Here is a 19042-nt window from a genome sequence, read left to right on the forward strand (position 1 = left end):
ATTACTGCAAACATCTCTCGAAAGCACGATTGCCATGATTCACTCAATTGATCTTAATATTGTTTTTGCTTATAATTCTATTATTTTCTACCATTTTTGGGAACATTTTTGAGAAGATTTTGGGAACAATACTTTTTAGCATCGCCACTCTCTACCACTAGACTTCAATACCAAAGGCGGGAGAAAAATGTAATAAATGCGAAAAATCCTGAACTATAGTATACACGCAAGATTTAACGAGCACACGTGTACGTTAATCTCATACGTAACATTTAATAATAGTTGTTCACTCGAACACCAACTTCGAATAAGGATATACTATGAATATAAAAAGCTCTAATACATATTAAAATTTATTGTATTCAAAAATAAATACAAAAATAAAGATGTTATATAATTAAACTCCGGTGGTGGACTGAATCCAATCTCTAAATGACGAAACTCTAGTGTATGCTGAAGGTGCACCACTTGCACATCCCTCATTGCTGACGAAAGATGTCACACCAACTTGAACGCCATCAACTGCCAATGGACCACCACTGTCACCCTACAATGATCAAAGAAAAAATAAACGGATTTAAGTGTTCCAATCAAACTATATGTATCTTCACGTAGAGTTATAATAATTCAGTTAAAATTCTGCTCTGTGGATTATTTTATGCTTCTATCGTTTGTCTCCTATTAATTTTCTTTTATCATCGTTCACTTGGTTTACAACCCGTCTTATTTCTCCAACATGTGTTAAACCTGTGATATTAAGTTATATTTTTCAATTTCGTTTGATTTTACATCCTGCAGGTTTTATCACACGAAATATTGTATCTTGAACTTAGTATCTACATAATATATAGTAAGACTGTTAACTAATTCAAAACTATTGTGATCATAAATGCTGGAATTAGAAAACATTCCGAGATAGTAACATATGTATACGATATAACTTAAATCTATTCATTCTTTTCCGTTCTATGTGAGTGTACACTTACGTTGCATGGACTCTTTCCACCAGGGGCACCAGCGCAAATTTTAGTCTCGTCAATAATGCTTCCATAATAGTCCGCACATTCATCATTGCTGATAATAGGTAGTTCTACAAACCTCAACTGCGGACTAATTTGATTTGTATCTGTAAAAGAACAAGAAAAAGACTTGATAAAAGTAGATCCTATGTTCGGACACTTTAGGCCGTAATACAATACACACATATATGCCCCACCTAATAGTTCTGTTTTATGGAGCAACTAAACGTTAGTTGAGATTTTTTTTTTAGATTTCTTGGCTTTCGGCATCTAAGACCATCTTGGAGCAGTACTTACGAAATTCAGAGTGACATGTAACCATTTATGTCAATCCATAAATGGTTTTGGATTGATCGAGGAAATCGAGGCCAAGAACTTTTGTGTGAAAGCATGGCATTATTCGACGCGATTACGATAGTTTCTATACAGGTAATAATACCCATTAGTGTTTTAACAAAATCTGATATGTCCATAAGCTATTTTGACGTGATTCGGCAATTGAAAGGAAATGTAAAAAGCCTTTGTTGAACATTGTGTGCAGAAGAAAAAGTAGGAGTGATTTCACTCACATATATGGGTGTTTGAACGAGATATGTTACAAAAAAAAAAAAAAAAAAAAAAAAAAAAGAGAGAGGGGGGGAATGGGTTAGAGATAGTGAAACGTGTTCGAGCGTGAGCACACTCCTTTTCCATTACCGAATTTGCGTACTTTCATTTTACTTATCCTTACGTATTAATGAAGATAACGGTTCACGGTAAACATCAAATTATTACTTTGGCAAGACTTCAATATCAATACAAAATCTCTGGTGACGTTGAAAGCCACATTTCAACCCTTTGATAGACTCATTCAAACTGATATACTAGCATTGGATAAAATATTCATAATATACAAATACGTATATAAAGTGGACCAGGAGGAAAAGAGATTGATAAAAAGACATTTGGAAGTTGTACAACTATCTGGTTTCTGTCTCAGAAAATCGTTGATAAAACTTAGAATTCCGAACTTTAAAATGTCGCTCCTAAGTTACTTTACCAAATTTAGAGCCATGCATATCCAGTTTCATGTACAAGAGCTCAACACTAAGTTAAATCTTTATAATTTTCAAAAGTACTTTTCAATTATTCGTTCTCTGTTATGTTATAAAAAGACAATATTTATTTACATTTCTTATCGGCAATTTGAAGCGATAAATGTTCATTATTTCACGGAAATAGTTGTCTATGTACTAATGACAATGTTCCTAATGTTTCCATTAAATAACTTTCCGGACAAGCTTTAGATCTATTGAGATCGAACGGCACATTTATCTCCTTCATGAAAATCATTAGAGGTTCTCGTTATTCCTTCTATCGAAATGTGTTTTTCCTAAATCACTCATTCCAAGATGAATCTTATCTATGTCGCTTACTAACATCTGAAAACAGTGTATGAATCACGTTTCACGAAAGACATTACTCAATGTAATGAAGGTTTCTACAATATTCTTAAATGACTATTTTCAATATTCGATTTATTTAAATCATTGCATATCATGTTTTGAAAATTTTAAACAAAATTAGTTAATTCTCTCCATTTCACTGCCTATGCATCATCCATATGAGAATCATTATGTAAAATTTTGGAATAGATATGTGTGAGTTACGTCTGGTGGGTCGAAACAAACTCGCTTTTCTTCCGAGTTTGGAGATTTCAACAGCTGTTTTAGCTCTAGCTAATGAGTTGAGAATAAAAAGCTGTTCAAATTTAGTAGTTTTGAGTAAGATGTTTTACAAATATATTGATCAGTCAATAAATGGTATGTCGATACAGATTAAGATAATACTATTCTAGAAATTCTATAAATACAACTGCGTTTCACAAGAGAAAATAAGTAAGCCGTGTTTATCTTTGCAAATATATTGTTTAAAAACACCAGAAAATTCGTAAGTCTAAACGTCCGTGGCATATTAGGAACAATAATAAACATAGCTTGAAAGACAGTTAGTTGTGTGCTTACCATCAGAAGGCTTTCCCCAACCACTTTCAGTAGCTGTTGAACCAACGTAGTCATTAGGACCACTTGCAAGGTCAATAGTATCAATGTAATCTGAAAGAGAATTAATTTATTGGATGTCAATTTGCCTATACATCAAAGTATTCAAACCTAGTGTAAAATTTCCGGAAAGTTTGAACCTGCTGATAAAAAACTGATTCTTTTCGGTTTCTTTCCGGAAAATTGGAAAAATTGGGAAAATAACAAAAATCTTTGTATTAGGTTAGTTTTACTAGTAATGGAACCTTCTTTTCGAACGCGTGAAAAATGTAAGTTGAGAAATTTCAATATAGCAAATATTAAAAAAAAATGTATTCCAAAATAAAATTGTTGTAATTATTCTTGAAAATTAATAGTCTGCACTCATTTCCTTTATGTGCCTTTTAGTCGTTTACATATGGATGTGTATTAATTACAGGACTTTTATAATTGCATACACATCTACCATCATGAAGCGTTTCTGTTTTGCAACAAATAGGGCTCTTGAGTGAAACTGATTCCTTAATGTGCTCTTTGATCTGGTGAAATTTTGTTAATTTTAACCAAATCATTTCTTAAAAGAAAGAGCAGTAGGCAAATTTCTCTATTACTCATGCACTTAGATATATAATTTCTATCATTTAATATTCAAATACAGAATTTACTATAAACTTTATGTACAAAATTTTGTAAGTAAACAAATACCTATTTTCTACTGCGACAAATTATCTATATATATAGCCCTATATAAATGAAAGTGAATATATTTGTAATTTAAAACCTCTTAAACCACCAGACTGATCTCAATAAAAAATTTTCAACGTGGATGAATTTAGGGCCTAGGATGGATTTTATCATTTCACTTTGAAGGTGCAACTTGGAGGAAGGAAGTACGAACATATATTGAAAATTACCGATCTTCGTGTCGAACCCATAGTTTACGTGGTTCCTAAGATGAACAGTGACATTTCCGATGAAGCTTAAATTCAAATTCAGCTCTGCAACTTGGGGGAAGGGAAGGGGAGGTATATAAAAAGATGGAAAGTAGCCGATATCAGTATCGAATCCATAATTTTCGGGGACGCTGAGGTGAACAGTGACACTTTCGATGCCGTTTAAGTCCAAATTAACCCCCACAAATTAGGGGAGGGGGAGGTAGACTATATAAAAATGATGCAAAATTATCGACATTAGTGTGAATCCATAGTCTTCAGGACCCCTGAGATGAACAGTGACATTTTCGATGCAATTTAAATACAAATTCAATACCAAAACTTTAGAGAGGGGGAAGGGGATGATATATATAAAAACGATCGAAAACGACTGATACTAGTGTCAAATCCATAGTTTTTGGGGTTGCTTTGATGAACAGTAACACTTCCGATGCCGTTTAAATCCAAATTCGGCCTTGTAACTTGGGGGCGGGTTTAGGTGCCCGATATTAGTGTCGAATCCATGGTTTTAGGGGTTCTGATATGAACATTAACACTTCCGAAGCTGTTGAAATCAAGATTCAGCTCCATTAGTACTAGTAAAGGGGGAGGGTGACGTAAAAATAATTGAAAATGACTGATACTAGTGTCGAATTCATAGTTTCTGGGATCCCTAAGTTTATTGGTGACAGTTTTGGTGCCCCTTATACCAAAAATGAAACGTGTTCTCTTCGTGCGAAGAACGGGTATTCTGCTGGTCTTTAATAATAACGAACGGAAGTTACACATGTTAAATTTATTAATATATTTGTCGCTGCTCAAATTTATGCACTTGTACTGCGTATGTGCGTATATATAAATAAGATCATCTCTCTTTTTGAGTTGTTCGAAAAATATACAAATAATAAACAGGGATTTTTTATCAGAAATCAGAAAACTAAAAAGTAAAATGAAAAAGCTGCTGCTTTAAATATTTTTCCTGCTAGCGAAGTACATTATATACATTCTGCAGACACGTTACAGCAAATAAGATTAGCATCAGGCGAAGAAATAGTTTTTACATTATATTTTCCAGGTTTTGCCAATATTTCCGAACAAAAGATTTTTTGTAATGGGTTAAAAATTTCCGGAAATTTTACACAGCAAAAGGAAGATACGTATCTCCATAAAATATATATTTGATTTTAACATACTGGTTATAACTGAAATGATTTAGGCCCTGTTATTCTAACACTTGTCTGCCGTAAAACGGTAACTTTATAATGTTACTTAAGATAATTTAAATACGTCTATATTAATTAATCTAACTAGGATTATATTTTAGATTCTTTTGTAGCCATAACTCCATTCTATCACGGTGTTTACTTTAAAGGAGTGGTGCAAATATATTTGTTGCCCCAAAATTTTCCTATTCTAATACAAGAAATATAACTACTCATTGATCTTAACTGTAAACTAGTAAATATTAAATAGTTTTCATTTTAAAAGCATAGCGTAGTAAAATATTCGAAACTCTCAATTTTTCCCAATTTTTTTCCAAGCTCGGGAAAGAAACGGTTAAAAACTGTTTTTCTTTTTTTACCCAAAATTTCCGGTTCTTTTCCGAGGCCTTTACAACAGTATTCAAAACTGAGGAACAGGTAAATATTATATCTTCATTCTAATTCAAATATACCCGTATATTTCTTTAATGAAATCATCAGCGTTTTCGAAAGGATTCCATCCTTTGATATTTTGATACCTTAGCATCGATCACAGTTGACTAACATTGACATTATAACACGTTTCTAAACGATCGTAACAGTGCAGCTTAACTTCGTAATTAGAATTGTGATTCCTATAAAATAACATATAGTAAATTTAATCCAATACTTAAATTTAATACTTCTTTGAAAACTATAGGTTATTTTTAAAAATATTCCTCACGTACACTCTGTTAAGATCTGGCTTTTTAATGAAAAAAATTGTATTCATAAGTTACATTATGTATAATTCATAAATTGTATTATGAAATTGATGTACATGTAATTTATTCCGCATCGTTACAATTGAGGACTGATCTTAAATAAGAATTCATAATTCCCGAAATGTAGCAAATATATTGTGTAAGCATTGAAATAACTCCTTTATATTTGTCACTTTGAATAATAACACTTACGAAAATTAGTGCAAAACCTGTGTGAATATGACATATATAGTAACTTAACAGTTAATAAACAATTTTGATTAAACTAAATATATTTTATGAAGTCTTTGTGTCCACACTGTTTCCATACTCAGAAAGTGTCTTTAATTATTCTTAATCGATCTTTTCTTAGACCTCTAGCTAAGGAAGAGATGGAGATGCTTACCGCTAAGAGGAGCATCTTCTGACAATTGAATAACGGCTATATCGTTGCTAACAGTGTTGTAATCCCAATCTTCGTGGACAATCAATCTGATAGAACGAATAATCTCTCGTCCTACTTCAGAGCTTAAATCCACATTCTGAGCTCCCAAGTAAACATCTGCTGTTCTAATTCTGAAATTTAATCAAACAATGTTAATTTCATCTATAAATTAATATTAAGAAATAAAAATTTGAAACCAGTTTTAAAACAAACGTAAAGAGAAAGCATTTGTGTTATTAAAAACATTATGAAACTCTATTCATTTCATACTATGTTTTCTTTTGTGTGTGTGTATGTTGATACTTGCATTATTTAGAAACATTACGTTGGTGACTTCAATGGATTGTCATCGACAGGCTTCCGCTTCAGAATTCAAGCAACGTCTTTGTCATAAACTCCATTCTGTCCCCTACCCTGCATATTTTATTTTCCGCCGCAGGGAAGGTCATCTGAAGTCATCACTCGATGACTTTTTTTTAAAATGGTAAACTTGATTGTGTAGATAATTTGAGACATGCTCCCATTTAGTCTTTGAGCTTTCCTTCAAAGTAATGAAATCTACAACTAGAGATGTGACTGATATTACTAATCACAAATCTACCGTTAGATTTAGAAGCAAAAATAAATGTTCACATCTTAGACTAACAACAGAGACAAAAATGATACCAGCAAATGTTAAGTTTTGAGATTATATCTTATGTTTCATCTTATTTAATGTAGTCTGAGTAAACTGTTGGTGCGTTTAAAATATTCAAATAAGAGTCCAATATGGTCGGTTTACGGAAACATTATCTAAGATTTGATTCTTCATGAAAGCGCTATTAAATGTTTGTTCTAGGACAACTGATGATCTTCGCTGAAATACGCCAAATTTTATTACAATACTTCAAGAGCAGTGATGTATTGCTACAATTTTTGGTAGGTATATGCTTGACCATTTTCGAAAATAAAGCATGTATTTATCCCGTATATGCTCGTTCTCTAATAAATTTGAGGTGAGTATACGCTGGACTACAAGATTATTAGGAGGGTATACGTCGTTTACTCCCGTATAGGCCCCATTACATCCCTGTTCAAGAGTAAACTTGTCGTTATAGGTTAATTACAACTTTTGATATTATGAGGTGCAATATTTACCACTTGAAAGTTATTTATCCTGCTCACACATAGTTTTACCATATCTGCAGTGAAATAAACTGAAATGGGTTCTACAGAGACTCAATTCTAATACTCAGTAAACGTTAGGTATCTTATGGAAAGAAAATTCAGTTATTCAATTCCATAACATTCTGTTATAAACGAAGTTTAAAATGTAGTTTAGAAAATACATTTTCTGATGTTTAAAGAAAAACATGTTTTATATTATAAAACCGAAATCTAAATACGAATTGTCTATTTTTAGAGTCATGCTGATTTAGAAAGAAAGGTTTAAAACAAAGTGGGGATTTCCGTTCGAATACGAATTTAATGTTTAAATTCATTAGAAATATAAAACATTAGTTCAAAATTTCCCTTTAAATACATTCTTTAGAAAACGTTTTGATACTTGAATATATTATAGAGAAAAATTGAATTTTCTGCGATAATAACCGTAACAGTTCTAGGAAGAAGTAATTCTGAAAACTGATCAATTATATTTATTAGTTGTAAATTTGAATTCTTTACACGCAATATTGATTTTTCCTCTCTTAAACCTCTGTTAAAACTTTCAATTCACTATCATACTACCGGCATGGCATAATATATTTGTTATTTCCAAACAAACAAACACTTTACCTGAAATGAAAGGAGGAAAGAGGTAAATGAGCTATTTAAATGTAGAAGCATTTGTTGAAATACAATTTAAAATTAATTCTTATTGGTTAAATCTTACTTTTGTCGATCTTATTTATTTTGAATCTCTGAAATAAGGACAAATTTGTTCTTATTTGATTTGTGAATTAGGCTGATTTGAGAGATTTTAATACGTAAAATGCTTTTCAAAACTGAAAGAAATGCATGAAGTAAAATTGAACATGCAAAATGAAAACTGATTTATATTAGTGTTAACTGTAGCCTATAACATTTAAATTAATATTTCATGAAATAAGAGTTTAATTTGTAAGTCAATACAAATTAACTGTGGTAGTGCAAGGCTAATTTGTTAACAATTAGTTCGTGATAAATTTGGTTCGGTACCTTTACAGTTTGTACCTAGAATAATTAAATATTTCATACAGCGGTGAAGTTCAATGAGTAATACAGTAACAAAATTTAAGCAGGTATCTCTAATCATGAAATTAGAACACCATAAGAGTTCATTGGTTCAACGTAAGTTGTACAAAGCAAATTATTATTGTGCAGTTTTGCAGTGTCGTCAAGTTAAGAATCCTCCTTAGTCGCTACGCATGTAAACGCTACACTAGACTTCCTATAGGCTGTGGAGCACAACTCAGAAACATGGCAAAAGTCGCTTTCAGTGAGAGTAGCATAAAGTACTTTTCGAGGTCAATTTATTTTGTTAATATTACATATATATTAAAGAAAGAAATACATATTTATTTATTCCATACACTGTTGTTACAGGAGAACATAAATAATAAACAAATAATTATCCTTTTACAGTGTGAAACTAAGACTTCCAAACTATGATCAAATTTGAGGTAATGCATGTATAAGCACTGGTTGCAATAAAGTAAGAAGATCAAAGATTGAATATGTTCCTCGGATGCTGAAACCATATTAAAAAGTCATTGCTCGCTATCCCTTACTATTTTTGTCCTATGGCGATAAAAGCAGAAAGAACAAATCGTTTATTCAAGAACTTTCGTTTGCAACAAAAGCACTTCTCGATATCTTTTACAGTTTTTGGTTTATGAAAATCTGAAACCAGAAATACTAGTAAATTGAACACTTCCGGTCTCAATGTAGTATTTCGGTTTGTGATGATATACGCTTGAAACACTATATCGATTGCAAAAATCGTTTGTTGGCATCTATTACCATTTCTATTCTATGGTGATAAATTTTGGAACTGGAAATGGTTAAACAGAAGATTAACGGAAAAGATTAAACATATTCTTGGCAAGCTGAATCGATTGCAAAGCGCAATATCTCAATATCTCTACCATTTTCCTCCATACAAATTAGTATTGAAATCGGAGGTAATACTAAATTTCAACCGTTTCCAATTTTAATACCGTTGTCGAAAGTCATATTATGTTCTCTTGAGATGGTGAATCGTTGGTAAAATAGCGCATCTCGCTGTTTCGTTGTTTGGCGATAAATATTGAAACTGGAAATGGATAGTTTTAACCACAACTGGCGTGGATAGTTTCAATGGAGATGTGACCTATTCTTGGAATGCTGAATCAATTACGAAAGCCGCTTCTAGATATCTTTTATCGTTTTCGAATAGGTTTTATGGAAGATTTTGATATGAAGATCCCACTTTATGTTGGTATTCAATTTTGTCGCCTCTAAGAGCTTTAATGACACAAGTTATTTTTAATAAATACAGTTATATAGCACTTGTCAATTTTCTAATAAACTACTACTAGATAACAAAATGTGGTTTAAACTACTTGATATGTATATAAGTTCGTTGGAGTTAAGGTTAAAAATCAAGACTTTTCCCATATAATTCAAATGGTAAAGGACTTCTAAATTTTACGTATATATCGCATTTAATTTTCATACAATTTTCTTGGTACCTTCTTAGAGAATATTGAATTTTATCATAAGACACCTATAAATTTTATTAATATTATGAAGCTATACTGATATATATATATATATATATATATATATATATATATATATATATATATATATATATATATATATATATATATATATATATGAATACACTCTAACGTCATAGCTTATCAATGAAAAGGTATTGCATTATAATTTTATAAGTACTGTTTCCGAAACTCAAAATTCCAAACCACTATTAGTATATAGAGAAATTTAGTTTTGGTGAAATTTAACGATCAATTTCGAATAGTTAATAATACCTGAAAAAATATTAAATGTAGCTAATGTTGATTTCTTCTGATAAAAATCCAAAGTTTTGAAATTAGAATAACAAATAATTTCCTTATGCTATTGTATGTACGTTTGTGTCAGATAGCAAAACACATAGATTTCTATAAACTTTGATGACGCTTTCTAAATTTTAGAGTTTTGCAACTATAAATTCAACAATCTAAACTACAAAAGGAAACCTCTTGTTTTAATGTAACAACATACCCGTCTGCACAGTGAGCAGCTGTAACGACCCAACGTGTTGAAATGAGTGATCCTCCGCATAAAACTGAGTCGTCAAGAATAAGGAAAGCTTGGTAAGGAAATTGACCATGAGTAGCAATCTCTCCATTAACAATTCTGCTGCCGGGAGCTGAAACCAGAAAGAAATGTACGTAAGAATGTCATAGATTTCTTCCTTTCATTTACTAACGAAACTTATTTTTACACATAACAGAAATATTTCAGCTAATTATGAAAAAGTCGCATAAGTGAACATTCAATTTGGATGTAAACACTCAATAGTTAGAAACATCTAGTTTAATGTTTATAGTTAATCTTTACAGTAATATGTTTAATATTTTCTGATAATTATTTGTAATTGATGTTAGGTAACTCGATTACTAATGTATGTTGGGTAAAAAGTCTTTCAGTACCTTACTACCAGACAATTCCTTAAATTATTTAAAAATGATTACAATAGGTGTACGGTATCCGAATTTGTCAGGTTTATTATGAAAGAACTGATTCAAATTTAAACACAATTTGTATCACCTGTTTTTATAGTTTCACCAACATTACTCGAAGTTGATTAAGAAATCTTCCCAATTTATCGCTAACTTTTTTTTTAGGAATGAGTATGCTTAATTCAAATATCACTTTCTCTCAAGTTAAAAGAAAGAAAGAAGAAGAATACGTGAAAATGAAGTACTTACTTCTCTTGGGTGCACTATCTAGCAAAGGCACCTTTGGGAAGTTTGTTATCAGTTGCAGTCGTTTTTCTGGGGCGGCCTTGAAAGAGAGATGAGATGATATTGATGAAAGTTTGAAATAGACAGTATATAAAAGTATAAGACTAACAGAATTTACATTACGTAGAGTTACAATATATGTAAACTCCAAAGTTGCATTTTCTACGAAAGGCATTAGAAATTCAAGATCAAGACATACTTGATTATATGTACAAATGTTTTCCTTGAATGTATTGTTTCTTAAAAACTGTATATATACTACATGAAGTAATCAAATGTAATTATTTAGTGCATTATGACCTGAAACGAATCAAGTATTACAAACATTAATAAGCGTATTCTTTTACCTTGAGTATACTACCGAAGAACGCGTGCAATAAGTGATACGAAGACTAAATACTAAGTACACGTATAGCCGTCAGAAACTAACAGAAACACTAACTCAAATTATGTTTGGTCACAATCTTCCTCAAAACAGTGCACTTGTGGCACTATACATATTGTCAGTTTGGAAAACTTCGGTTATGGCCCAGTTTTAAGTGTGTTATGTACTTTCTGCGATTTGAGGTGAATCTTCTAAACGTTTTCACAATGGTTCCTTCACCTTAACTTCCTCTTCCGGAAGAAGGAGAGATGAAAATTGGCCAATGCGGCGAATAAAACCGATGAGTATGGATAACTATATGATACAATGGAATAAATATATTGTTTCATAGACAGTGTGAGAAGCGGGCTTTCTTGAAATTAAAAGATCAATATTCCTCGTGCCACAGTCAGATTTGTCCAGGTGACCATTTACTCGTGGACAACATATGCTTTTCCATTGAACAATCTGGATCTCCGGCATGAATCAAGATACACTATTTCGTAAATGTTTAATAAAATTAATGAAATGCTAATATCCACACCCAACGCTTACACGTATATCTTCTTGGATCTTTCAAATACTGAGTTGTATTACAGTGGAGCATGTTGTTTCGCCTCCAATGTGTAGCCACTCAGATTTTTAGTGATTTGTGGCATGAAGATTGTATTACTGAACATTTTGATCAAAATTACGAGGCCAATCTTAGGACAAATATGAACCAAGTTCGTAACAGACTTGAGAGTAGCCTTGATTCATATTATGTATTCAAATACAGAATATGCTAAAGGAAAGACCTGATTGATACTCAAATAGTCTGCACATGTAAGTGTCACATGGAGCAATGAGTTACCTGTTACACTAGCCCAACAACGTGGCATTAAATCCACTGTCAAAGAAAAAGACCGAACTAAGGAATATTGATGTATTTTGCTTTAAATAAAATAATAAATATCAGGAAAGTAATCCATGTCCTTCTTGTACGCGATTATTTAATTCCGTTCCTCCTATCTCTTCCTACGAGACCAAAAAATATGTCTATTATATTTATTTGTTCCACCTTAATGGTATCAATTTTTATTTACAATTTTGAGAAAACAAAGAATAATTTCCAATTTAATTAATAGGACAATAATACGTAAGAGAAAAACTGCTAAGTTCCTCTTTGTTTCGTTGCATTAATCCATTACGTTTCAAAGGAATTTTAAAATATTATTTATTTTTGAGAATGGTACCCTGTTAATAAAACCCTGGTAACTCATGACTTTATGGAATGCATATATGAAATGTGAAGCACGATCATTAATAATAGAATCTGTTCTTTTGAATGTATATACGTTGAACAGTACTGAAATGGGAATTTTTAATAGAAAAAGTAATTCGCTTAGTCTAATTTCGTTTCATTGCTCCATTTGTCAGAACTATCAGTAATACCTTTGATGACAAATTCCTATGTTCGATTTCGTCCAGACGTCAGACCTAGTATTAAAGTGTTAGCTTAATCATAGTTTAATAAATCGGATTTAATGCTTCGTTATTTAAAAGGGAATGATATATTTTGATATGATATATTTTTAAGTTCGATCGAAGACAACTTTCCCCAACTATTCGTGAGGTGCATATTTGCACCACTGGTGCTTGAAATTATATTTATTTCCAAACTTTACAAAGAAATTGTTGATTGAATTAAGACGCTTGAAATTATATTTATTTCCAAAGTTCACAAAGAAATTGTTGGTCGAATTAAGACGACTGTGTTCATTTACCATTATGAGAAATACAAGGTCTACCTGAAAGTTCTTTTTGTTGTGTAACATTGAATTCTCTTCCAGGATTTAAGCATTAATATCATAATTCATGTACACTTATTGTGTGGATACTGAATAATTTTAAAAGTAGAATTTTTTTAAATATTTCTTATAGGCTTTTTTACATTTCTTATACAATTTATGCTCTTGAAAGATGAATGTGGATAAAGTTCATTTGCATTACAGTATAATGTATGAGTTCCAACAACCGAAGAATGCAACAGGTATCACTAAATGTTATGTGCTGTGTTTGGTACATGATAACATGCGCAGAAGATTGTTCAAGAAATTGAAGAAGGCAGACCTAATTCTTGAACATAAACTATGCTCTGCATGAACTTTCGTGATTGATGATCCTACTCTTAATATTTTTCTAACAGATGATTTATTTTTAGTATATCAGAAAAAATCTTTAGCCAACGAACATTTTCTGAATATATTAGGAAGTTGAGACTTGAGATAAAGTATTCCAAACGAATTCCACACGAACTGTCCGAGAAGAGTCGATAGGAAGGGTGACTATCAGTTCTCCTCTTCTTGGTAGACATACAAATGGGGTATTTCTAGACCATGTAGTAACTGGAGATGAAAAAGATAATATACGTGGTGATTTGTTGGAAAATGAGCTTACTGCCAATTAGAGCAAACCATTCCCTCCGAAGAAGAGATTGTTGAATATAGGGTTGATATAAGAAGACCTATTCATTATGAGTTACTAAAAGCAAATGAGAAAACCAATTTTAACAATTATTGCTTACAACTGAACCAATGAGTGCAAAAAAAAAAAATAGAAAAACATCTTTAACAAACAGATAATGTGTTATTGTGTTGCTACGAGAACTCAGGATTTCATGTTTGTTTAACATCACAGCAATGGTACCAAAGCTTGAATCGAAAGTTTCAGGTCACCCAATATATTCACCTGGTATTGTCCCCACATATTATTACTGTTTGTTTTTGTTTGTTCAAGAATTGAACGGATTTTTGTTTGTTCAAGAATTCCTTAAATTGGACACATCAGGAAAGAATATATAAGTATGCTGTGACTATATAAGTGAAAAAGTCAATGCAACGGGGATTGAAAAAACTGCTGTTCAGGTTGGCCTTCTAGTGTAGCAGATTTTGGTCAATAAAGGAAAGAATTGTGCTTTTAGTGATGAAAGCATAAAACGTGGTGGAAATGTAGCTTACATACAACTTAGTACTAATATGATAGGGAGCCAAAAATATATGTCCAGTAACGACCTCTGGCGGCCATCTTAAAATGGCCGCGTTGTGCCATGCAATATGAAATTAGAAAACCGATAGTAATTTTCTTGTTTTAGTGTGATGGCTTTCTTTATAAAAATGTACCAGGATATTCTGATGATTACAAGGATGTGCATTTGATTTGTTCTTTGATTGTTATTTTCCGAGATATTATCCGAAACTATGAAACAACATGGGAAATAAACCTGAAAGAAGATACAAATTCAACAATAGCTTTTTTTCCTGGTGGTCTTATTGCGATGACTTTCATTATATATCTATAACAAAACAAGAACATTGTAATGATTACAAGGATTTGTATTTTATTCCTGTTTGATGAGTGGTTCTCAAGATATTGTTAAAAAGTTAGAAACCTACTTGAGAGAAAGAGCAACTGAGAAGAAAGATCATTCACATATTACTTTCGTTCTTGTTAATCATGTTGATGCTAGAATATGTATTACATAGTAAAAATTAATAATGTAATAATGCACTGCCTTTTGTTATTGTTCAGTGCTGTAATCGATATTTTTTAAAAGATCACATATCAAGAAAATTAACTTACTTTTTTTCAGTGAGTACTCTTGACAAATTTTATTGTTTTTGGTAGCAAAGTTACTGTTAAATTAAATCTTAATTTTCACAATTTCCTTCACATTTACACAATGCGGTACACTGAATTTCATGTGACACGCACTTATAGTGAATGGAACATTTCTTATTTCAGCATTGACAAAATAGACTTTCTATTTAAGCTGCTGATACTTCAGGCAAAGTTATCCACTTAGGTTCCCATCCACTTTCCCCTTTCAGCCAGCCCCTATTTATCGGTGAGGGCAAATCCTGCATTTTAACAACGCTTGTCTCGAAATATGTCCTGATTGATAAGCAGCTCTTTTAATGTGCTGTAGCTGAGCTTCCTTTGTCTGTGGAATACTCTCCAGAGTTTTCAACTTCTGAGTGAAAAGACGACTATGGCAACATCTTCATCTATATCTGAAGATGCACTGTCATACGTAACTATCACGAAACGATTGATATGCGTCACTCCAGCACAAGAACGGGATAGGGAAAGGAAGGCTGCTGTCACATCTGGGTATCTTAACCATGATTTCAACGCTGATTTCTCCCCTCGAGTGCCAAATCCAGAAACAGTATCGTATCCTTTTATGGAATGGAATATTGTTAATGCTCATACTGTAAAGCAGAAGCCACATTACACTCTCAGATGATCCGCTGACCTTTTCCCATTTCCAGCTCAACCCAAATTTGTACTCCCGGATGCTATCCTGCAAAAGAATGCTCAACAGTACCACATCAGAATCTACAGCTCTTATAATAATTTTAGAGGATCCACACTCAAAAGCAGAATGGACATGCAGTATGAGTCTAGTATCAGCCTCTTCATGATTACATGAACAGAGAGATACAGTAGAGATATCGGTGTTGCTAACAACACTATCTCCCATTATTGTTATTACTGTTCAGTTGTCATGTGATATACTTCTTACACATGAACTCAGGAAAGAGAATAACTCTTCCTTGTTATGAGATGACCGTAGAAACTCGTCTCACTTTCTAGGTAAAGGAGTACTTGGCGTAGCTCTTGCACGAATGTCAACACCTTTTCGTTGTCTTGTAACTCTCTTTAATGAATCCATTCGGTAGCTGTTCAAAACAATATCTACCGTGCCAGCTGTACGAAAATGTGCCTTGACATATGGAATTACACCTCTATCCGCATGATCTTTAAAATTTTACATCCCTCCGTTGGTCGTATGAAATGAACAATCACAACCGCAAGTAATACTATGTTTATTTCATTAGGCCATAATGCTCTGGAACAAGTTGCTCCACACATTCTATTATGTCATTCTCTTTTGTGTAACGAAGTTGACCATACTCTGCAAGAGAAGAGGGCCAAAAATGGTTTTCATGTCGAAACAAAACTCATCCGAATCACCGCCTCGAGCTTCGCACCCTCTGTACAGGCCTGAAAATAATTTCACGTCATAGCGTATTGATGATAAGGTACTCTTCAGTTTTGATGGCTTTGTTGGTGTGGTAGAATTGGCTCCTTTGACTCTTTAATTTTATTATTCATACACTATTGAAAATGAGTTAGAGCAACATCTTCAATTTGCATAATAGTCTTCTTTACTTGATCATGGGCGACTTGCTTTGTGACAATACTAATCAAAACTTCTGATTTATCGTTGTAAGGTTTTTCCAGGTGTTTAGAATCTGTTTCGTGTCTTTCATAAAATGCTACTGAACACCAAAATTTTCATCGAGGTGAAGATGAGAAGTGGAAGATGAATGATTAATCATTTCTTGGAACCGTGATACAAGTCGTGCAACCTTTGGCCCACATATAGACCATCGTCGAAGTGCAGATGGATTTTCTGTAAGTTCTAATTTATAGGGGGTGATCATAAATGGATCATGCCCTGTAAGTAGTTCTCAATGTTGCCAGTCTGATTTTAAAGTTGTAAAGAAAGAATAATATCGTCATATTTTATGTGCCCTGTAGGGGATACTGGGACCGATATGGCTAAAAAGCGCAAAGCAATTTGTGGAAAGAGTCGTTAATGAAATGCAGGAAAGATTCAATTATAAGGTCATGAAATAGATTCAACTAAGTGCGTATTTTCAAAAATTTGATACATTTTTATAGCTCAGTGAGAATGAATATAAAGAACTCTGTGTTATATTTGGAATTGATTATGTTGATGCTGTCATTGTGGGTGTACGTTCTTTTAAATATGTTGCACGAGGCAAACTTGAAGATTCTGGAACAGATGTTGGCTCTTTCATTTTAGAAGCCAATATTGATTACAAGGCTCTTAAATCTCTGGCTGAGTGTGTGTTATGTATCCCTGTTCCTACTAATACTGTAGAAAGGTGCTATGAACAGAATCATGATAAAATTGCGAAATCGTGTCGGTCAAGATATTCTTCAGTCATATTTAAAAGTATCGATCGAAGGAGACATTGAGCTTACAGAAGATTTTATTCACGAGATTTGTCAACAGGTATGCTGTGAAGAAACTCAGACGCATTCGGCTGATTGCAAAAATGTGACTGCTCTAACTTGTTACATTTTATAATAATTTGAAATAGTGTTTGTGATTTGAAAACTCAACAAGCTTTTTTTTAACATTTAAAATAAATCATTTCATTTACAGATTTTGTGCGTACGTTTTATCGGTTAAGCAAGTCTATCTCGACATTTGTCTTTCAGTGTAATTAAACATTTTCAATGCTGTGGATTTTACAGTTAATACTACTTTTTTCATATTGATAGCCATTTGTTACTTATAATTGCGTTATCGTCAGTTAGAAAGGAAGTGGAAATACTGAAATTTGAAGTTTAACAATAGTGTTAAGTTTGAGAACTTTTTAAGTTTAAGAATAAAGTATCATCTATTATTAATATATTATGATATTTATAATAAATGCTATTTTGTAACTATTGCGCAGATTTGTCTACTTGTATGAGACACAATTATAAGCTGTACAAATGATCAGAAAAATGTATAAGTTCTTTATATATTAACAAAATTTCCTTACGTCATATCCTCGTTTATCATCGATGTAGGTTACCAGTATTTGTGTGTGTGTGCCTTTCAATTGCCAGTTCAAATTTATATGAATATCAACAACCCAACTTTCTAAAATTTAAAAATTTGCTCTCTATTAATAAGTTTAACTGTAAAATATTTTAATAGTTTTTCACAATTTTTGTTGCCTTCCCGGAGTCGATAAATATTTATATCCCTTCTTCAAGTAAGAATTATAGCGGGAACTGCTGCAAAACATTTATAGTTTGTACTTTCCTTTATATATATATAAACGCATTAGGTATTCTACTATCCGAACCACTACGTTATGGTAGTAAATGAGCAAATACTATTAATTGATATTATCTACCTGTACTGCCGTGGCAAGGATCACCAGAGCTACCAACAACTTCATGGTGTACGTAGAAGTAATGGGTTTTGGTCTATACTTAATTGTGAAACGTATTTTTATAGTACCAAATTTAGTAAGTGTTGTAATTTCAGGTTTATTCTAGTCCTTTAAAAGATAACATTTCAAAACGTTTCACTGAAAAAGTAACAATAACGATAATCTATAGGATTTCCCGGTTTTTGTTATCATTGTTTTCTTTTTTTATCAGCTGAAGTTATATTTGAAGAAAGATAACTTTCGTTGCCTATGACCTGAAGTAATTGAGCAATTATCTTAACACTGAATAGATATTGTAGTGACAATCACTCA

General features: G+C 32.2%; 1 protein-coding gene across 1 annotated transcript; it reads right to left on the reverse strand.

The window, feature by feature from the left end:
- Positions 1-335: 335 nt before the first annotated feature.
- On the reverse strand, positions 336-18801 carry LOC145686281 (brachyurin-like). Its single transcript, XM_081759412.1, has 7 exons — positions 18692-18801; positions 11303-11378; positions 10593-10740; positions 6321-6490; positions 3023-3112; positions 987-1126; positions 336-547 (listed from the first exon to the last, which is right to left on the reverse strand). Exons 1-7 carry the CDS (start codon positions 18734-18736, stop codon positions 398-400), a joined length of 819 nt encoding a protein of 272 aa, XP_081615538.1. The 5' UTR covers positions 18737-18801; the 3' UTR covers positions 336-397.
- Between the last annotated feature and the right edge of the window lie 241 nt (positions 18802-19042).

Source organism: Thermobia domestica, chromosome 5 (genome assembly GCF_964235325.1).
Source record: "Thermobia domestica chromosome 5, izTheDome1.hap1.1, whole genome shotgun sequence".
NCBI classification, from domain to species: domain Eukaryota; kingdom Metazoa; phylum Arthropoda; class Insecta; order Zygentoma; family Lepismatidae; genus Thermobia; species Thermobia domestica.

Coding starts and splice junctions, on each gene's coding strand:
- LOC145686281 (XM_081759412.1), bottom strand. CDS start 18,736: ATGAAGTTGTTGGTAGCTCTGGTGATCCTTGCCACGGCAGTACAG. Junction 3,113..6,320: donor AGAAGATGCTCCTCTTAGCG/GTAAGCATCTCC, acceptor ATTCTCTTTCAG/ATTACATTGATACTATTGAC. Junction 548..986: donor GTGGAAAGAGTCCATGCAAC/GTAAGTGTACAC, acceptor TGATCATTGTAG/GGTGACAGTGGTGGTCCATT.